The sequence below is a fragment of the Perognathus longimembris genome, chromosome 22, assembly GCF_023159225.1.
Source record: "Perognathus longimembris pacificus isolate PPM17 chromosome 22, ASM2315922v1, whole genome shotgun sequence".
NCBI classification, from domain to species: Eukaryota; Metazoa; Chordata; class Mammalia; order Rodentia; family Heteromyidae; genus Perognathus; species Perognathus longimembris.
Window position 1 is genome coordinate 5,346,382 of NC_063182.1, and position 22,375 is coordinate 5,368,756.

General features: G+C 49.8%; 1 protein-coding gene across 4 annotated transcripts in view; it reads left to right on the forward strand.

Moving 5' to 3' along the window:
* Nr3c1 (nuclear receptor subfamily 3 group C member 1) overlaps positions 1 to 22,053 on the forward strand; it is a 125,157-nt gene extending 103,104 nt beyond the window's left edge. For 3 of the 4 annotated variants that reach the window (XM_048331453.1, XM_048331452.1, XM_048331454.1), the window contains exons 7-9: positions 2,746 to 2,876; positions 7,257 to 7,414; positions 7,722 to 11,705. In XM_048331453.1, coding sequence (XP_048187410.1) covers positions 2,746 to 2,876; positions 7,257 to 7,414; positions 7,722 to 7,874 — 442 coding nt within the window. In that variant the 3' untranslated portion in view covers positions 7,875 to 11,705. Of the gene's footprint in view, positions 1 to 2,745; positions 2,877 to 7,256; positions 7,415 to 7,721; positions 11,706 to 22,041 lie in introns of those variants that run through there. The other variant, XR_007208673.1, reaches the window with a different exon arrangement.
* Positions 22,054 to 22,375: the final 322 nt, after the last annotated feature.

Consider the following 22,375-nt stretch of genomic DNA (forward strand, 5'->3'; position numbering starts at 1 on the left):
CTGTGTTCAAATCTTAAAAGGTTTTAAGTTTCTGAGCATGCTCTGCCTAAGCGTGTGGAAAGGAACTGCCTTATCATTCTAACTGCACAAACCTGGGGAGTGAAAGGAGGGTGGAGGGTACGGGAGGTCCTGCGGGCTGGTTAGAGTCCATTAGAGATGAGGACAGCTCAGCTCCGGAGCGGAGTCACAGACCCGGCGGTAAGAGGTGTCTCTTGGCCTAGCCAGGCGCACAATGGCGGTGGCTTAGGACAGGGGAACAGATGAATCCTCCCAGCCGGAGACCATTGGAAACTGCACATCCGATAAAGCAGCTCTTGGCTTCAATCACCGAGGCATGCGCGATGCAGGACGTATTGCACGCGTCCACCCCCCCCCCTACCTCGCGCGATGCAGGACGTATTGCACGCGCCCACCCCCCCCCCCACCTCGCGCGATGCAGGACGTATTGCACGCGCCCACCCCCCCCCCCACCTCGCGCGATGCAGGACGTATTGCACGCGTCCACCCCCCACCACCTCGCGCGATGCAGGACGTATTGCACGCGTCCATCCCCCCCCACCTCGCGCGATGCAGGACGTATTGCACGCGCCCACCCCCCACCTCGCGCGATGAAGGACGTATTGCACGCACCCACCCCCCCCCCCCCACCTCGCTTCAGCTGCTGGGATCGAGTGTGACTCCAGCGAAGCCTTCCTGGCTGGTGGTGTGAGGCCTTCCTCTTGAATGGGGTCCGCATCTCTCTGCAGTGCCCCCTCGCTCGCTCACACCGCCCAGCCCCCCCCCCCCCACGTTTCGGTGCCTGTCCCGCTGTCCTCGATACGCTTTGTCCGTCCCACCCAATCTGTTCTTCGGGCACACCTCTGTGCGCGCGGAGACCAACAATCGGTCACATAGCCCTCGCTCTCCTGCCTTCCAGCCCCGGCTACCTCTTTAAGCCCATAGCTCGCTTCCTTCCTTTATTAGAGGAGGGGGAAACGGAGGTGTGGTGCGGGAAATAGCGGGGTGCCCCTGTCGTCCCAGCTACTCAGGAGATAGAGGCAGAAGGGTCATGGTTCAAGGCAACATCATACAAGAAGGTCGTAAGGTCCTATCTCAATAAAAACAATAATGATCTGGAAATAGTGGCGTATGCATGTAGTCCTAGCTACTCAAAGAGGACCCTGACTAGCGGACCCCAGGCCCCAAACTATGGCCGAAAAGTAAAACCGAAAGAAACAGTCCTGGCTCAAGTGGTAGAGTGCTTGCCTAAAGAGTACAACATCCCTGCCCTCCCTACCCCGCCCACCCCCCGCCAGACCCACCAAAAGAAGATTTAAAAATTGGAGGTGTGGATATGTTTGACAAAAGATTGAGCTTTCCTTAATCCCTAGTTACAGATACGATGTTACCCCCCCCCACAATTATGCAACCTTTGATTAGCTCACGTTCCGTATGCATAGGGAGCCCTCACTACTACATTTCCACGTGCTTCCAGTATGTTCCGATCCTCCCCAACCACTACCACTGTCCCTACTAAAATGAGTGAAGTCTGACAGTACCCTTGCACTTTCATGCGAGTAAACCCACCGGCTATTGGACAGATAGATGGGAAAGACGGGCTCGCCCTTTTCTCCGTAAAGGTAATGCAGAGCTTACACCACAGACATTTCTTCTAGAAAGTGGGAATCACAGCAATGCGTCCTCAACAGATTGATTTGGTTTTCTTTCTGGACGGTCACACTGTAAAGACCCTGGGCAGTTGCGGGGGGGGGGGGGGGGGGGGTGTTCTCCTCCGTCCCCCTTCTTTCGGAAGATCCCCGCGTTACAAGGGAAGCAGTGCGCGGTCCGCCTCCTCGGCTCTTACGCTGCTCTGTGTTAGGCAGACGGGCTTCCGGCACTGTGTGTGTGTGTGCATGCGTGTGTGTGTGCGTGCGTGTGTGTGCGTGTGTGTGCGTGTGTGTGTGTGTGTGTGTGTGTGTGTAGTCTGCCAGGCGGGAGCCGGGAGAGGCGCCTCCGTGGTCGAGCGTGAAGACGAGCCGAAGGCCCGCCTCCTGACGCAGCCTCTGTCTGCTTCATTTTATTATCGAAATACGAATACTTACCTTCCGTAGATAAAGGTGATTTCTTTTCCCTGCTAAGTCAGAGGTCACGCTCAGAAATGGAAATAAAAATAGAAAGGCTCCTTGAAATATCTGCAAGGCCGCACGCTGCGCAGCGCCCGTTCTTGGCGTCACTCGGGAAGTGCAGTGGCTTTCTGTGTGTGCGCGTGGCGCGCGAGCTGCGTGGACACCAGTCACGGCGCAGCCCGGCACTCGGGAGCGGGAACCCGGAGGCCTGCTGTAAGCTTGAGGCCCCTCCGGGCTCCACTGGGAAACCTCGGGGGTAAAGGAATCTTCAGTCCCATCTCCATCAGAGGCAGACTTTGGCTAAACATCCAAAGCGTACAGTCAGGCTCGGGCCTCTATAGCTGCGGTGTCCAAGACGGTGTCCCCATTGTAAATTGTACGTGCGTGCAATCCAAAACTGTGCTGTCTGGCCATGTTCAAATGCAAAACCTTGATTTAAATGAGCAACTGGTAATACAGGATAGCAATACGTGAAAATAATGCACACACGCGGGACTGTGTGGTCGTTTCTTTTAGATTTAAGGAAGGTTCTGCAAAATTCTGGTACTCTTAGGCATAAGCATTAAATCAAAGAAATGTGCTCTTTGGGGAACTAGCTCTGTTTCTGTCTAACACGAACGCTCATCTTCGTTTGTCACAGGCACAGAATGGCTCTCCCCTGCATGTACGACCAATGCAAGCATATGCTCTTTGTCTCCTCCGAGTTGCAGAGACTTCAGGTGTCTTATGAAGAATATCTCTGTATGAAAACCTTACTGCTTCTCTCTTCAGGTTGGTAGAAAATCTGTTCACTACTGAGACTCAGTTCTAAATATGGCAAAAACTTGGGACTATCAAAGTCTTAAAACAAAAGCTCAAGTACATTAGTTTTTTATGTATGTTTTATATATGTGTGTGTATGTATGTGTAACTAATAATTATACCTAGTCTACTACTATGTTTTGCTCACCATAAAACTTTTGTAAATGTAAATTTTTAAAGCATATTCATTAGTATCAAAATTAATAAGATAAGTAGGCTTGGGATGCACAAGATTCTCTGGTAGTTGTGCAGACTGCTTTCTCCTCCCTCCATTTCAGTCTTAGATGACATCACTACATGAGCCACGGAGAAAGAGAGCCAAGAATGACTTCATTCCTCTACCACAGTTATATAATAAACACTATAAACATGTAGCCTAGAAAACAACATTAAAAGTTGGACATGGCTACTGGCCTTGGATAAAATTTCAAGATGACTACAGCTAGCAAAGATAGCACTCCAAAATATGAAGCATCTTGTATATATTAGTTTGTGTCACATTTTTTTCATAAATCATAAAAAGCGTGTCTGATAGAGTAGTTCTCCAAAGTATACAATGAACTTTTTTTTGACTGCGCAGTAAAGAATCTGAGTTTTAAGATGGACCAAGGACTTCAATAGGCACTTCATTAGAGGAGATACAACAGTGGCCAAAAGAATCTGGAAAGAGGCTTCCATTAGGTGAATGTAGTGGCAAAGCCACTGCAATGTCTAGAATAATGACAGCACCACACGATGGCAAGGCTGAAGCAACAAGAAGGCTCAGCTCAGTGCTGGAGAGAAAGCTAAATACGGTGTCTCTCCAGAACAGCGTCATTCATCCTGCCCAAACTGGGAATGTGTGGCAGCACTGAGAGGAAATAGACATCGAATGATGAAAAATAGGAACCTTAGGACATCAGATTACCTTCAAAACTGAAGCTCCATGTAATGACTATTACCAATCTGAAAAGGCTTCCGCCGGTGGATTGAGGCCGACGGGAACTGGCTTGAGAGTTCAGAACTCGCAGGAATCCAGTCTTAAATGAATCCGCTATACTTTCCGGGGTTCATCTTCAGAAACGACTAGGTTCTCGTGGTGAATGTGAGAGAAAAATCCCCTGGTTTTCCTAGTGAGCAGCAGGAAGAAAGTAAGCATTTGGAAAACACAGGCCGCCAGGTGTTTTCTCTCACAAAGATCTGCTCTGTAAGGGAGACTACGTCACCAGAGCCTCGGGTGACCCGGGGGAAACGGCAGGAAGAGCAGCCCAGGCCCTTCTGTCGGCTCTGTCTCTGTCTCTGGAAAGGGGCTTCTAAGAAACATTTCTGAGGGTCACAGCCCAGTGAAAACAACAACAACCCTCTGTACCAGCAGGCTCCAATAGTACAGTAGGAGCTGAGACTTGTCCCATACAAGCTAGCTAGTCCAGGCCCGGCACCGGTGGCTCACACCTGTAATCCTAGCTTGTCAGGAGGCTGAGATCTGAGGATCGCAGTTCCAAGCCAGCCCAGGCAGGAAAGCCTGTGAGACTCTTATCTCCAGTTACCCACCAGAAAACTGGAAGTGGCGCTGTGGCTCAAGTGGTAGAGCTCTCTACTACCAGGCCCAGAGTGGAATCCCCTAGGAAAGATCAAACCTAACAGAGGGTAGAGGAACAAAGTAATCGCACAGAAACCAGAGCCTCTTGCAAGCATCCCACAGCACATGCTAAACGCTACCCTAGCCGCACTGACCAGCGTTCCAGCATATATATATGACTGTAATGAAAAAAAAATAGACTAGATGCAAGGACAGATTTGTCATGGAAGCCGGCCAGTGCCTAGAGTCCCGGACCTCCGAGTAAGAAGCGGAGAGGGGTGTTGAGAGAAGGGGTGAGGATGTTGCTGACAGGCCCGTCAGTAGACTGGACACAGTCAAGGAAAGGATTGGTGAGTTTGAGGACAGGACAGTAGAAACCTCCCAACTCAAATGCAAGAAGACAAAAAGGAATAGGAGAAACAAAAAATGGAACAGTTCTTAAGAACCCCGAGGTGATTTCCGAGGCAAAGGTATAGCATAGAGCTGTGGAGAGACTTAAAGAAATCACTCCAAAGTTAATGACAGATACCAAAACGTAGAGCCGGGAAATTGAGAGGACACTAAGAGAAACAGCCGGAAATAATTCTGTATTTTTGATGTAGGTTACTAAAACTAACAGGGATAAGGTAAGAGGAAAAAAACAGCAGTCTCCATGCCTAGCCAGGCAAGCAAGAGGACAGTGAGGGGAAAGTGTGGAAAGGGAAAACGAGTCACCTGCGATGGTGCATCCAGATCACCCACGCGAAGGAGGAGGGGGGGGTGACCCCCCCACGCCCGTGACCCCTGCACGCCCGTGACCCCTGCACGCCTGTGACCCCCCCATGCCCGTGACCCCCCATGCCCGTGACCCCTGCACGCCCGTGACCCCCCCCACGCCTGTGACCCCCCCCCTCACGCCCGTGGCCAGCCCGGGCCACAGCTCAAGGTCTGCCTGCCTAGGTTGCTACACAGTCTTATCTAAAACAAATACAATAGCATAAAGAGGGCAGATTTGATTAAAGTAACTCATGTGCAAATTCTGAGGAGCACAATCAAATAAATGCTTGTGTAAAACCAAAGGAAAAATGTTATTTAGAGGGAGGAGGGCAGAAAAAGTGCGATTTTTTTTTTTTTAAGGTAAGTATGACGAGAAGACACTTAGGTGGTAGATATTTAACCCAACTGCAATAATCTCTGTAAATGTAAAGCGCAACTGTCAAGAGACAAAACATGTTGATGCTGGTGGTTGATCCCACGGGAAGTGACCGGGGCATTGAGACAGAGTCAGCGCGAGAACCTAAATGAAAAACTAAACCAAGAAAGCAAAGGGCCTGGAAGCGTGGCTCAAGGGTGGAACCTTGCCTCGCAAGCATGAAACACACAGTTCAGTCGTGAGGGAGAGGAGGGAGAGAGCGAGCCCACGAGGCACAGGACACAGCGCAGCCCCGACCAGTGCTCCAGGCTGAACGGAAAGACTGGCGTCGTGAAGTAACCCAGCTCCGTCATTACAAGAATGTCTGAATGAAAGGACGGGAAGGCCGAGGCGAAAGGACACCCGTCAGCAGTGAGCACGGTGTAGACGGCGGGTCCTCTGTGACCGGCAAGCTGGTCAAAGTCGTCACGTTAGCCCGTCGGTCTCGCGTGTGGCTGCTGTGGAAACGTCGCCCCCCTGGGCGGACAGGCATGGGCGTCTGGGGAACGGATCGCACGGATGCTCTGCAGAGGCCTCGAGGGTAGAAACCTGCCTTGCGTCTGCCTCGTGCTGAACCCGTTCCCCAAGCCTTCTGCCTCCCGGCCACGGTTCAAGAGCAGAGACGCGGCCCTGCACAGTCTCCCCAATGCTGGGTGGCCCTGCACAGTCTCCCCGACACTGAGCGGCCCTGCGCAGTCTCCCCGACGCTGGGTGGCCCTGCGCAGTCTCCCCAACGCTGGGTGGCCCTGCACAGTCTCCCCGACGCTGAGCGGCCGGGACTAGGCCTGCGTCCACTGCGCAGACGGGATTGTGTGCCAGCTCCACAGTGTAGCTGCCACAGTGCTCTGGGGTTTGGGCTTCGTGTTGGCAGAGCTGGAGGCGGCACTGCGGCCCCGCCCCGCCCCACCTGTCACGTTAGCCACGCCCCCAGGCCCTCCTGCCCCCGTGGGTGTAAAGTCTCCAGCAGTGAAGCCCGCAGGCCTCTTCCTCCCTCCCCGCGGAGCCGCCTGGCAGCGGAGCCGGGCTTGCGCCGTCGCCCCTGCTGTGGGTTGAGGTAAGGAGCTCACTGGGCTCCCTTCAAACCAAAGTCCTCCCAGTCCCCACCTCCCGCACTGACTTATGGGTAGTTATCGTAGCTATGGAGAGAGAGAGAGCTATTCACGCCCTTGCAAGACGTTCCCATAGGCCACAGCAACATCATTTCCTCCAGAGCGTGACATCAACCTAGAATGCTACCACACCTACTGAATACTTACTGTTAAATTCTCTACTTGATGATTATCACAGATACTCTAAGTCATAACTAGCTTTCCATCTCAAAACAGAATAATGTCAAGTGCGGAATGACAAACTGAATAATCACTCTCATTCAGCTTGGCCTTCCAAACAGCTTCGCGAGCTAGAGGAAGGGGTCAACACCAGCTCCATTTTATGAGTTAGAAACCAAGAGAAGACTCGGGGTGAAGGCCTCAATTTCTCTCTCCTTCGTCCTCTCTTGGTTTCAAAGTCCTTTTAAAATGCAGGTTTTAGGAGGTATGGAAGATGCTATGAAATGTCGTATTTGGTGGGGGTGAAGCCAGAGAAAGGAAATTCCTTAAGTGACTCTGTCTTAACCTTTTAGTTCCAAAGGAAGGTTTGAAGAGTCAAGAGCTATTTGATGAAATCAGAATGACCTACATCAAAGAGCTAGGAAAAGCCATTGTCAAAAGAGAAGGAAACTCCAGCCAGAACTGGCAGCGTTTCTATCAGCTGACAAAACTTTTGGACTCCATGCATGACGTAAGTGTCAAACGTAGAGCCACTGTAACAAGTTTGGCGTGTGTGTGTGTGTGTGTGTATACATATGTATACACATACGCTCCTGTCTGAGAATACCAGGCATTAGGTACCATGCCCGATTTCCACTCTACACACAAACGGAGACATTTTTTTAAATGTGTTTAATATTTAAGAGCTTCTTTAACTGAGGGATTCCAGTACTGGTGTATTTTAGATCATATGTTTTTGTTACTGAGACCCACAAACATAAGAAATGTTCATGTTGTTCACTTTCGAATCCTAACTGGTACTACGTCTCCTCTTGCAGGTGGTTGAAAATCTCCTTAACTACTGCTTCCAAACATTTTTGGATAAGACCATGAGTATTGAATTCCCAGAGATGTTAGCCGAAATCATCACCAATCAGATACCAAAATATTCGAATGGAAATATCAAAAAACTTCTGTTTCATCAAAAGTGACTGCCTTACTAAGAATGGTTGCCTTAAAGAAAGTTGAACTTATATAGCTTTTACTGTACAAACTTACCAACTTGTCTTGTAGAGGTTCTGCTGGTTTTTTTTCTTCCTTCTGTTGTTGTCTGTTTTGTTTTCTTTTAAATACGCACTACATGTGGTTTCTAGAGGGCCCAGACCTGGCGATAGGAGAAGTTGAGCTGTCCCTTGATGGCGGGTACAGGGTAAAGCTCTTAGTTGCTGTGTCCCAGAAAGGAAAGGCAGGGTGAGGGCCCGCCCCACTCCCCGGAAACGAAGGCGCCCAAGCCACCAGTGCCCACGGTCCGTGTGAAGATCTTTCTGCTCATACTTTTCAGTTGGCTGGATAAAACCTTCTAGATTTTTTGTTGTTGGTGGTGGTGTATTTTCCCATGTATAGTTAGGATAGCATTTTTGATTCATGCATGGAAACCTGAAACAAGTTTACAAGTGTATATCAGAAAAGGGAAGCTGTGCCTTTTATAGCTATTACTGTCTGGTTTAAACAATTTCCTTTATATTCAGTGAACTACGCTTGCTCATTTTTTTCTTACATAATTTTTGTATTCAAGTTATTGTACAGCTGTTTAAGATGGGCAGCTAGTTCATAGCTTTCCTAACTAAACTCTAAATATTAATTTTCTGTGTGAAAATGGGTTGGTGCTTCTAACCTGATGGCACTAAGCTATCAGAAGACCACAAAAATTGACTCAGATCTCCAGTATTCTTGTCAAAAAGAGAAAAAAAAAATTTTAAAAAAAAGAAGCTCTTCTTTTGTATATATCTGCTTCCAGGGAGAATTCTATAGAATCGTGCAGATTCGTTGCCCTAACTGGTGTCCAGCACCTCGTCCGGGGGCCTGCTGGGTAAACCTCGGAGGACGGTTTGCAAAGTCTCATTTTAAAACTTAATCATTATGGAGAGGCACCATGCCCTATCTGCAGTGGTTACATGGCAAGAACGTTGGTAAATTAATTCTTTTGGGACCTTTGTAATTTGTGTAACTTCCTAAAAGCGGTGATTCCAAATAAGCAGCCGTCCCACGGTGGAGGGATTTTTTTTTTTTTCTTAAATCAGACCAAGGAATTCTTCCCGCTAAACTTCACCCCCCGGCTCAATTCCTAATATGGCAAACGTGGCTAGATACCCATTTTCACATCCGCCTCTCGCATCAATTGGTCTCAGTCCTGGTGGTACAGGAAAGTTCAGCTACTGATTTCTTTTGTGATTTAGAACTGAATGTCAGACCTCCGTGTTGTAGGACTACACATCCTCTGTGTGTGCCATAAAATTTCACAAGTCTTGTGGATTTCTTCACTGTTGAAAATTATGATTTTAAACGAAACAGAAGCTGTAGTAGCCCTTTTTCTGCGTGCACCTTACCGACTTTCTGTAATCTCACACTTAACATATTTACTAAGCCACAAGAAATTTGATTTCTACTCAGAGTGGCCAAATTATTTGTGTAATGGAAAACTGAAAATCTAATATTAAGAATATGAAACTTCTAATATATTTTTATATTTAGTTATAGTTTCAGATACATATCATATTGGTATTCACTAATCTGGGATGGGAAGGGCTACTGCGGCTTTACATGCAATTTATTAAAATGACTGTAAAATAGCTTGTATAGTGTAAAATAAGAATGATTTTTAGAGGAGATTGTTTTATCACGACATGTTCTATATTTTTTATAGGGGTCAAAGAAATGTGGATGGATTTCCTACGCCGTAGTGCGCGCGCGAAGCCTTCACGGAGGCATTAGCGCGCTCGGAAACCCAGCAGGTTTGGCCTGGGAGAGGGAGGCGGCCGGGCCCGACCGAGGCCCCGACCCCAGGCATCCCCGCCCTGACCACCGCCCCCGTGCCGCTGCGCGCGTGTCAGCGTGTCAGCGCAGGCGTGGTTCCCGCACGCCCCCCAGGTGTGAGCGGGCGCAGGCAGGACAGCACGAGCACCGTCTAACGGCAGGTGGCCTTCGCGGACGGCCTCTCCCACGGGCCGCGCGCGCAGGGCTTGAGAAGCTTGGCAATAATCAGCAGAGGGGTGCCAGCAATATGTACATAGTGCAGAACCGCCTAGGACGCCAATAATACACTAATTCCTTTCCATCCTCTCTAGCTCATTTCCAGGGAGAATGAGGACGTGTTGATGTTTTCTTCGAATGCCTTTTGAATGTTGTTACTTTCAGTATTTTTGCAGAAATTATTTAATAAAAAGGTAATCATTTGCTTTCTTGAATGCTCTCGAGAAAGAATCCTTTAGTGGTGGTTTCAGTTGATCTCAGTTCTCGAAGATGGTTGTAAACCCAGCTGCATGTGAAGTTTCTGGTGCCTAAGAAATACCACTTGACTCTCATCAATGACAGTGTTAAGTTTCCAAAAGAGCTTCTCCAAAGCGGTGATCGTTCACTTCGAGGGTCGTGCGGTTCTCGCCCAACGCCCGCACGCATCAGCCCCGGCCCGGCCCCTCGGCTCGCGGGAAACAGATGTGTGCTCTGCTGGCCGCCGACACTCACAGACCCACTGGAGGCTTCTCACCAAGAGAACAAGCTGCGTGCTCTCCTTAGAGCTCGTGGGGAGGAGGAAAGGTATCCTAACTGCGTCTGAGTAGACTCATGTGCAAAAATAGCTATCCTGTGCGTGAGCGCAGCTTCCTCTGCTCTGCGTGCGGTCTCTCGCCATCCCCAGCGACTTAGGTGTAGGGCTAGCTCAATGCGCACCGGTGACTGCAAGGATGCTGAAGAGTAGTCGTAATTATGGTTTAAAAGAAGCGATTCTTGGGGTGTTTTCAGGCCTCAGCGTGGGGTACCGCACACGCGGTGGTGAGGAGCTTGGGGCGTTACAGTCTGGGGTTTACACGCCCAGGGAACGGAAGGAACACACCTGCCTTCTTGGGGCACGACCAGCACACCTCGGCCACCCCACAGAGGAAAGCGGGGCGAGTCTGGGAGGAGCTGGGTGCGGGCAGCGGCCTGGGCCGCTCTGGGGGGCGGGCAAGCGAGGCAGCGTGGCTCGGAGAGGGCAGACCCACGGGGAGGGCGGGCAGGAAGCCTTTCCCACACCTGTCCGCCGCGGAATGAGCGGGAGGACCGCCAGGGAGCTCGTGGCCTTTGGGGAGATGCTGATCTCAGTTGGTCACCCCACCCGTAGCTGTAGCTGAATGTGCTTTTCTGTGCCTGGTTTTCAGTGTTGGGAGGGAAAAATAAAAGTGTACGAAAAACGCTTTACATCACTTTGGATGACAGTTTTATCATTTTCAATCAACCCGGTCCACCGAGGAAAAGTGGCCAGGTTTTCAGGAAAGGGTTATTAGCTTCTCTAGAAAATGTCTGAAAGGATTTTATTTTCTGATAAAAGACTGTATAAAAATGCCCTCCTTAAATAACTTGCTTAACTACATAGAGATTCAAGTGTGTCAATATTCTATTTTGTATATTAAACAAATGCTATATAATGGGGACAAATCTATATTATACTGTGTATGGCATTATTAAGAAGCTTTTTCATTATTTTTTATCACAGTAATTTTTAAATGTGTAAAAATTAAAACCAGTGACTCCTGTTTAAAAATAAAAGTTGTAGTTTTTTATTCATGCTGAATAATCTGTAGTTTAAAAAAAATGTCTTTTTATCTACGCAGTGAAATGTCAGACTGTAAAATCTTGTGTGGAAATGTTTAACTTTTATTTTTCATTTAAATTTGCTCTCCTGGTATTACCAAACCACACATTTGTACTGAACTGGCAGTTAATGTTACTTAGCCATTTACAGCAATGCCAAATATGGAAACATCATAATAAAATACCTGCTTTTTTCATTCTGTGGCTCCCGCCATGCTTTTGTAGAACTTGTGCAGTTTTTCTATTCCCCCCCCCCATGTTCTATGCCGTGCCCCTGCTTCGGAAGAGCACACGGTGACAACGACGTGTAGATGATGCGGTGCGGTGTGGCTTGTCCACGAGCTGAAGCCCAGGGCCACAGACTCGCCCCTGCTCCTCAGAGCAGACACGAGCCAGACCCCAGCCCCCCAAGCTGCAGTCCCAGCTGCTGGACAGCAGACATCGAGGGGGTCAGACTCCAGAGCCGGCTGAGGCAGGAGGTTACGGCACCCCCCCCCCCCCACCCGGTGCCCGTGGCCCGTCCACGCGGCCTGTCCCAGGGAAATCAGCGGATCCACCCTTCTTGGAAAATGAGGGGCATGGCTCAAGCCCGAGTTCAAACGCAGTATTGCCCCTGAAACACCGTAAGGCAAGGTGACCTTTTCTAGAGATTCCCTAGTCAGAATTCTTAGTTTAAAAGCCCTTTTCTTAGAAAAGGGAATAAACAGCAATGTTGCACAATACAGAAGATAAGAGCTGGGGAAAGAGCTAAGCCTACTCGTTACGGTCTGCTTCACAGCTTCTGAACGTGCTCTGGCCACGTCGGTGAGTTCCATGACCCCAGCAAGCAGCTTTCCCCAAAGAGCCCTTCCCCAAGAGGCCACTGCGCAAAAGCAGTGCTGTGGCCAAGCGCCTCTGCCTGCTCACCGCGCACGCGCGAGCCCTTGCTCAGCGCCCCGCACACGCTTGAGAGTGTGAGGAGAAGAGTATCCAAGCAGCTCTGCGCTGAGCAGAGACAGGAAAAAGGAGGTGCGCACGTGTGCCCAGTGCCACCCCACACGTTCCCATGCAGGAGAGTTGTGAGAGGAATGAGAGCGAGGGAGACGTACTGGCTCCATTCTGCAGAAAAGGAGACAGGTGCGGAATTCCAGCCACCAGTCAGCCATAGCTACTCCCTTTATTACAGTGGGAATGGAAAACCCCCTGTGAAGACACCATTCAGCAATCAGGTAGCAAGCAGCTTGCCTCTAGTCAAGGAGCTCCTCAGGGGAAACGGCTCCATTTTTCTGTTTTTAAATTCAACTGTTGCTGTGCTGAGCCCTCGCTAAGTGCCAGGTGCCATGTTTCAATGTGGTACTCGTTTGAACTTAGCAACCTAAGTGCCACTATAAAGTACCATTACCCTCACTGCTCCTGTGTGGGGAAACTGAGGTGGAAAGAATTGAGTAACTTGCTCAGAGTCATAAAGCCTGGAAATGATTAAGTGTGGAAATGGTTAAAACCCTGGGCATTTGTCTTGAGTCCACACTCTTAACCACTACTGAAGAATTATAACGGAGCAGCATCTAAGTGGAGAAATGAGTCCATGCAAAGCATGAGATGCGCTCTTCTTTGAACATGATCCCATTTCACCGAATTAGACCCCTGGAGAACCAGTAGCCACTCAAAAATGTAGAACACCATTCGGCCTGCCACATGTACAAGGAAGAGCCTCTATCTCACAAACATCCACAAAATAACGAACATCTCAAGCATATGAAGCATAAAGACTGCACCCAACTGAAGAAGAAAGCTGTTTGCAAAGGAAAACTATGCTGCAGTTCAAAATTGGTCCCTAGTTCAGTAAGTGCATAGATGTAGAAAGACGCTGCTAGCACAGAGGCATTTACACCAGGTGAGTACTTTCCAGCCTCTTACGAGCTCTTCACTGGGACTGAGCAGCTCTGAACAGCCTAACGTAATAGTATTTTCTTTCTGCAGAAAGAACATGGCCTCTCTCCTTACGTATCAGGCTTCTCCTTGCCGAGCCAGTATGGAACAGTGAGATAAATTGTACTTGCCTGGATGTAGACATACAGTTCCTACAGAGCCCCTCAGACCCCTGAAAAACTCATTTTCCCAAGCTCACTGGAGGTGACAAGTTATACGCTAGTCATCTTACCCTCTCTCACCGGAAATGGTCAAGAGATTAGAAGCATGTACAAAGCAAATACAGAATAAACTTCTCTGCTATTAATGATGTGGTTTGTCTTTTATAGTTTAGTATGCAACAGGATTCTTATTTCCTGCATAACCAATGCCACGTAGATGTGTGTATAAATGTACATACAAACATATAGACTGTGTGTGTGTGTGTGTGTGTGTGTGTGTGTGTGTGTGTGTGTACTGCCAAGGAATCCAGGGGAAAAAAACCCGCAGGCTGGTGCAAATAATGTTGGCCTGACCAGCCACTGTGAGACTGTGATCTCAAAACCCAATTCTGAAAAGAAAAGAAAAACTCAGAAGTGAAAGGAGGACAGTGCGCACAAAACCCTTCTGGCTCTTTCTGCTCCTGTTACCTTGCAGGCATGTAAATGATCCAACACAAAGCCCGTGAAGCCACTTAAAGTCCAGGAAGAGATTAGGCTGTCCTCAGGTATCGGGAGGAGGGCAAAGGTCTCAGTGTGTCCGCTGCCATGCAGCTACTCCAAACACATTTCCACACAGTCGATGCAGGCAAATCTGCACCGAAGAACAGGAAGAGCAATCCTAACCCCCATCAAGGGAAATCAGCCCAGATGCGGACGTCACCATACAGAATGTTACATGGAGTCAGAAAACAAGTGGAATACTGATGCACGACCTACCATGGACAAGCCTCAACGATGCCCTAAGTGTGTGGTTAAAGACCACGTGTTTAATTTCACTTACAGGCCCAGGAAAGGCAAGTCTCCAGCACCACAAAGTGGACCAGCTGGCCCGTGGCTAGGGCTGACAGCGAGCCGGTTTGGCGGGAACACTGAGGGACGATGGGAATGTTCTCAAACTACACTGTACTGTGGGGTGCGTAGCTCAGCAGACTAAATGTAAATCCTTAAACTCCACACTTAATGAATTTTATGATTCAAATGCCCTGATAAATTATCTCAAAGACCAATAGTAAAATTAGATTTAAAAAATTACATAATTAGATTAAAATTAGACTAAAATTTGATTTAAGGAACTACTTCTAAGCACTCCCAAAGCATTAGCAAATATAGTCTCATATATCAACAAGGAAGATACCTAGCCGAAGGGTTATCCCAGAAACGCAGGGCTGTAATTAGGTTGGAAAGCAAGCCACAGGGCTCCGCTGCTCTCAGCTATAATCCCGGCCACAAAGGGCTAGGGGTTAGGAGGATCACAGTTAGAGGCCAGCCAGAGCAACGCCTTCACGAGCCCCCAGCTCAACAACGGCTCAGTGAGGTGACGAAGCATCTGCTGTCCCAGATCCACGTCCAGCTGGCTAGACAAAACGCGAGACCTGGCAGCTCGCGCCTGTACTCCTGCTTACCTGGGAGGCTGAGATGGGCAGAGATTGTAGTTCAGAAGAAAGGTTTTAGGTGCTGTTCGTGGGCCTCAGGGCCTGAGCACCGTCCAGGATTCCAGATGCGAGCCCCAGGCCAAGGTTCCCCTTCTTACCCAACAGCTGCTCCCAGTGCCACAGGCCTGGCATCCCTGCTCCGCTGGAGGCTGAGATTGGGTGGGCTGTAGTTCCAGCCGGGCCAGCCCAAGCAGGAAAGCCCGTGGATGTCAACTCAATGGAAGAAGCACAGGGTGGAAGGCCGCACCTGCCGTCTAGCTAGAATAGGACGGGGAAAACCGGACGTTCAAAGACACGGCTTTCACCAAGGCAGGAAGAGAGAGCTCTGGCAAAAAATAATGAATCAAAACAAGGATTACAAGGGTGGCTTAGCCGTAGAGTAGTTGCCTAACGAAGTGCAAAGCGCTGGCTTCAAACCCCAGAACTGCCAGATATAAACATACATATATAAATATGCTATTGTACTTACTTACATTATATATGTGTGTGTATATTCCTGTATGTGTGTGTATGTGTGTGTATATTTCATAATAGTAGAAAAAAGGACCGAAACTAAAACTGAGAAACCAAAGTAATTAGACATATCCATACAAAATATTGGGCAAAATCTAGCATTGCTTAATGTAATAAAAATTGTAAGTAAACAAAAGGAACTTTTTCAGCCTAATAAGGGACATGTGCAAAATCAAGCCATTTTGGGCAACAGACTTAATAGAAAAATTGAGTGGTTACCTCGTAAGATCTCCTAAGATCAGTGCCCGAAGGCGGAGATCTCTCCACTCCACTCCACGTGGTACGGGGCCCTCTAGCCAATGCCGTGAGAAGACGGAACGCATCTGTGGCCGGGGCGAGTGGTTCATGCCTGTAATCCCAGCTGCTGAAGAGACTGAGGTCTGAGGAGCCCAGGTCAAAACCAGCTCAAACAAGAACATTTGTGAGACTCTTATCCCCAATTAACCACCAAAAAGCCCGAAATGGAGCTGTGGTTTAACTGGCAGAGCACCAGCCTTGAGCAAAAAAAGAAAACCATACAGACAGTGCCTAGGCCCCCGAGCACTGCACAAACTAACAAAAGCACAGAGGTCAGAACAGAACAAGTAAAATGCTTTATGGTGGATTTGATCAGGCTCGTGGAAATTCTGGTGATATCTTAACAAATGTACCATCTGACCCTTTAATTCTGCTTTAAATATCCAAAAGACCTGAAGATAGATGGTTGAGGAAACAAAGGTGTTCATAGCACTACTACTAAGAGTCAAAAGGTGGAAACAGCTCAAATGTCTACCAAGCATATGTGTGGGCAAATCGTAGTGTGTAGATGAACAATAAAGTACTATGAAACCCTAAGAGTTAAGTACTAATGGGTGCTACAAACATAAACGAGCCTCCCAAACATTATACTTAGGAAAGAGGCCAGGTGTAAAACATTCTACACCATGATTCCACTTACTCCAAATACACACAATAAATCAGAAGCTGAGCCTTAGCACAAGGCCCGGAGGCCAAGCCTGGAAACAGCACAAAGCAAACAAACAAAAATAAATGAACAAGGAAATCTGCAGGGACGGAATAGAGACACAGGTGATTTCAGGGCCTGGAGGTAGGAAGGAATGGAGAGAAACTACTTAATCGAGGAAGATTGTATCTTAGATCGATAGAGCGATTTTGAAACCATACACAAACGGTGGTGGTACAGCCCTGTGAATATGCTAAATACCACTAAATTGTTGACTTTCTGCTATGTGCATTTAACTTCAACAAATTATTGTTTTTTATAAAAGTACTTGACTTAACAAGTCAATTTAGCAAGTCTGCAAGATACAACAGGGGCCAGCAAACACAACTTGTGTAGCTAAACCCAGCTCACAGTATGTTTTTGTAAGTAACAAAATGGCACAGTTGACCAGTTAACAGCGCACATGGCCTACAAAACTTACAGTATCTACTACCTGGTCCTTTACAAAAAGTAGTCTGGTACCTGGGATACCAGGTCAATACACAAAACTAATTTTTTTATGCACCAGCAATAAACAATAAGAAATTGATCATTTAAAACACCATTTACAATAACTTTTAGACACTGAAGTGATAAACTTGACAAAATGTAAAACAAAAAAACCTCTACTTTGAAAAAATACAAAAACTTACCAGGAAAGTTAAAAATCTAAGTACATATAAAGACACCTTCTTCAAAGACAATGTAGTTTAACATATCAATTATCAAGTTAATACAATAATAATAATAATAATAATAGATTTTGGGGAAAATTAACACGAATATTCTAAAGTTCATAGGAAAAATAACTAGAAAGTTAAATAGAATCCCTAGACTCTGCAGATGTAGCCAAGTTCAAATGAGGGCAAAGGGTGTACTCTTATCCAATGACCAATCCTCGTAAAGAAGGGACGTCAGAACATGCCGGAAGGATGCCAAGTGAGAATCGAGGCAGAGGTCAAGGTGATGTTTTTGCAAGCCCTGGCAAGCCAGAGATTGCCAGTAAACCACCTGAGGCTAGGAGGGAGGCTGGACCAATTCCCCCGGCAGCCGCCACCCCGCACCTCTCAGACATTTCCATTGTTCAGGTGAGCGGAGCTTTTCCAGGCTGGGCGAGTTCCCGCATCACAGAGTTCCAGAACAGAGACTCGGCGCTGGGCGGATAGGAGCTTGGGGTGTGGGGGGGGAGGGGGAGCCGGCCCCATGCTAGGAGAAAATCAGTGGTAAAAGCAATCACTGTGCTCAGAAACTAGGCTAGCCAGGACAGGTGAAGGAGAAGAGAGGAAGTAGCATATTCCAGACGTTTCCTGTTTTCATATTTTAGACTTAAGTTGTAGACCCAATACCTCTTATGCTTCAGGATGCATATTACCTAAAATCCTGCCTCTTCAAAGCACAACACAATTATCTAAGATATTACCACGAGTGTAATAGCTATGCCCAGAGCAAGTGGTCCTTAAAATGTCCCTTCTAGCCAAAGAACATTCGAGATTATGCGTTCGTTGCATGTATGTGTCTTGTCTCTGGACAGCTGGAACAGTCCCAAGTCTTTCTTTGGTTCCTACTGTGGACGGTTTAGCAGTGAAAAGCTCACTTACTGTGTAAAATGTCCCTTTTGCTCACGGTAAGATCCCGTCGTGCACTGGAGGGGCTGGGAAGGCTCAGTGTCGTGAGTCGCTGGTCTTCAGGTGAGGCGGGGCGGCACCCGCGGACCTGGCTCTTTGGGAAGCGGAGACGGAGGGCGTAGGATGAACAAATGCAGCAGTGGGACCCAGTAGACACGGTGGTGAAGATGAACTGGACGCCCCGTGGCTGGGGCTACCATTTTCTGCTACCTCTGCTTGTTTTGACCCTCGCGCTGGGGGCTTCATATAAATTATATCATGTAATTCTTAGGAATTGTTTTGTGCCATGGGGATTGTGATGATCTGTTTTGCAGAAGCGGGGTGAGATTCACTTTTACAGCATCCAATCAGCGATCTCCAAACTTCTTGGGCCAATTAACTGGGGAGTGTATGTGTGTAAATACATATTTCCTCCTGATGCTCTCTCTGCAGGTCCCTGCCGTGGAGGAATCACCTCCCTTTCCTCGCCTCCGTTATTTTATAATCAAATACTAGGCTCAAAGAAGTAGACGGTCCGGAAATCAAGGAGGAGCCATCCCAGGCGCTCTGTCTCCCGGCTGCCCCCAGGCCCCCTGAGGTGGGTTTTCCATGTGCAGACAGGGTGTCTGCCTGTCTATCTAGCTTCGCTACTCATTCAGATTCTACCCAGGACAAAGGAGGCGGCGGGGCGAGGTGGCTTTGCCTGCGCCTGCGCTTGCCACGGCTTTCACGCGGGCCAGCGGTGGCGATTCAGGCTCTGGGGAGCCCCGTGTGGGGGTGACCGGGGGTGACCGGGGGTGACCGGCGGTGACTGCCTTACTGAGCATTTTCTCTCTTCAAGCAGATCGTCGCTCGTTTCCGGGTGCAGAGGGAGCGTTGGCGAGGTCTCCGTCCTCCGGCGGCCCCCCTGCTCATCACCTGCGCGTGTGTCCATCATACCACGGGCGAGAGCTCACTCACGTGTGCACAAGGAACGCTGCACACAGCCATGGAGAGGACACCCCATCTGATAGGCCACGGGGTAGAGTCGGCCAGGCCGGGCCGGGCAGCCTCCGGTGGACACGGGGTCGGGCGTCGTAGGGAACCCCAAAGCTCACCCGGGGCAGCTTAGTTTTCTGGGGGCTCCGGTGAAACTCGGGGCCTCTGTGGGGACCTAGGGGCCTTCACTCCAGCCACGTCATCCTTTGGGCCTCTGCCACCTTTGGGCCACCAAGGGAAGGCGTTCCAGTCCCCTGGAACGGTTGGGGTGCTTGCCCTGACCTCGGGGGTGAGTCTGGGGTGTCTTCCGTCTGGCTGTAACCCGCCTCCCCCGGGCGGGAAACCCAGCAGCCAAGGGGATGTCCAAGGATTTGGGTGCACACATGTGTGCCACACACCTGTGCACACCTGGCACCCAGCAGCTCAGAGCCCGCTCTGAGCAGCGCGAGGGCGCGGGGGGAACCGAACTCCTTTCCACCAGGTGTGGCTCACATCAGTGCAACAAACCGAAAATAAACAGCAGCAGCGGCTCCAGCCGCGAGGTCATTGGAGTCTGACAGCTGCAGGAACCCAGGCGGGAGGGCGACCCTGCCCCTGGACGGGGCGCACTCGATGGCTAGGGTACTGAGCACAAGCCATTGTTGTGCATCAGGGCCGAACCACGAAGAGTCAGTGCCAGAAACAGAGACGGGGCCATACGAGCCACTGCTTGGCGTCATGGCAGGATGATGATAGGGCCAGAAAAGAGCCTGGAGCTCAGAATCCATGAGCTAAGAAGCTAGAACCCCCCACTCTTCATCTCTCCCCATCTCATCTCCCCCCTCCCCTTCCCTCCTTCTCCCTCCCTCCTTCTCTCTCTCTCCCTCCTTCCAGTTTTGCTCTTTCTTTTTCTCCCCCCCCCAACCAGGAAGGAACTTGTGATCAGATTTGTTGATGGAGGATATATCAGGGTTAAAATCTGGAGGAGAACAACAAAGCCCTTCACGGCCACCCCCCCCACCTTGCGAGGCAGCAGGCCGTCCGGGTGGAAGGAGGAAGCGGTGAGGACGGGCGCTCTCCGCGCAGGTAAGGCCTGGACTCCCTTTATCAGGCAGCCTTGGCAGGCAGCGAGGCTGACTGGATCCGCCCGGCCCCTTCCAGGGCCTCCAGCTGGGCGCCCCACCCACCCGAAGGTGAAGGTCTGAACGGGGCGCCCTGGAGCTCGGTGGGATGGCTGAACAGGTTTGGGTGGGGCTCCGGGGCGTGGGAACAGCTTTCTGCGCTTCTGCCACCCAATCCCCATCTCCTGGTTCCAGATGATTGATCGTCGTTCCGTGTTGCCACCGACTAGGGGGTCCCTCGTGAGAATTCCGGGGTGCAGCATCTTAATGCTTCTCAAGGGACAACGTCAATCGACTGGGGTTGGAAGAGCGTCCGCCCAGGGCTCTGCCAGTTCCGCCCTCCTCCTGGCTCAGAATGGGGACCAAATGTCAGACTTTTAAAAATAAGCCCCGCTTGCCGGGTGAAGAAAGGCACCAAGCTTTTCTTTCGGCGAGCGAATGCCAGGATTGCTCAAGCCAGGACAGTGTTTATCCATTTTTCTTTATACCCACAAAAGAAGAGCCTAAATTTCCTGCTCACTACTGGAAGCAGTATTTCTATGAAGTAGGCTACGAAATCGCAACCCGCAGTCCAGCTGAAGCAGTGGGCTCTCCTGCTGGGCCCTCCAAGGAAGACGGGTGACTGACAGCTCGCCCTGAGCACCTGCGTGCGGGTGGGCGCGGCACCTAGCTGAATGCGCGGGTCGCCGCTGTGTCCTGTGCACCTTGAGCCAGGCCAAGGCCCTGGCACTGCAGGCTCTGGGCCCACTCCCCAATCAACCAATCACGTCGCAGGCTCTAGGCCCACTCCCCAATCAACCAATCCCATTGGCTGATTAGACCTGATGGCCGCATGGTCACCATCAGATCCAGAGTTCACGCCAGGCACACAAACCTTTGGTCCTCCCAAGGAAAACTAAGGTGCTGTTACCAGAAGAAGTAGTACTGGATACCAAGTGAATAAAAGCAACAGCTATTCCCCAGGGGGGGGGGGAGGGGGCAGGGCTGGGACTTCGGAACCTGTGCCAGAGTGATGACTATGTAGAAGTGCACGAAGAGGAGAAGCTCTGGGGTCAGCCAGGGGGACAGCTCTGCTCTGTTACTTATTAACTCAGTGACTTTGAACTAGCTGCTCCACTTAATATTTCTAGTCCTCACCTGCAGAACAGAGGAACAGCAGCCAGTACCTGCTTCATAGTGCGGACTTGAGGAATAAACGAGATGAGGAGCGGAAAGCAATCCGTACGACGCCTGTGCGATGGCACTGTACTCATCACTGCTGTCAATGACACCTCCCGGTCCTGTCCCGGGGTGGGGGGGAGGCTCTCGCCCTAGGAGCCAACCTCGGGGCCAGCCAGTTCTTCCCGGTCCCACCGGGTCTTTGCCTGTTACAGGCCTTGGCTTCCTGCTCTGTCCGCTAGCTCGGACCTTTACCAAATCTCAATCGGCTTAAAAAGGAGCTAAAGTTCCATGAGGACAATCTGTTTTGGAGCATCGGCAGAGTGGGTAGAAGCACCGGTTCTCCCACCAGAAGATATACACGCGTGGGAGTTCCTGGGCAATTCTGGAAGAGCCTGAAGGTCTGTCCACAGCAGCTGGATCAGGGTGGAGGAAAAGACTGTTTTCAAATATCAAGTGAAAAAAAAAATCCTATTCCATATTACCAGGCAGCAGAGCCGGCCCGGCCTCTGCTGCTCACAGGGCGCATGCCCCGGGCGGGTGGGACCCGCCAAGCTCGCAGCCGGAGGCCCTGCCGCTGCCCGGAAACCAGGAGTCTTTCACAGAGCCCCGGGACTGGGGGCTGCTCCCCGAAACAAGGGAGCCGAGGGCTCCAAGGAGGAAAGAACTTTTTCCATCCAAACCTACCCCACTCCGACTCCTGCTTCTGCAAACCCCAGCGGAGCAGTTGCCAGCTCTCTGCCTTTTGAGGAACTCTCTGCTGAGCAAGGCAAAATGAGGTTGTTGGCATTGCTCAGGGGGAAGGAGGAGGATGTTGTGGGGCATGGAAAGGCTGAATCAAAAATGGGTCCACGCACAGACAGACAGACAGACACAGAGAGACAGACACACAGACACAGACACACACAGACACAGACACACAGAGACAGACACACACAGAGACATAGACACACAAACTTCCACCAAACAAAAACAATCCCATGTGATTGTG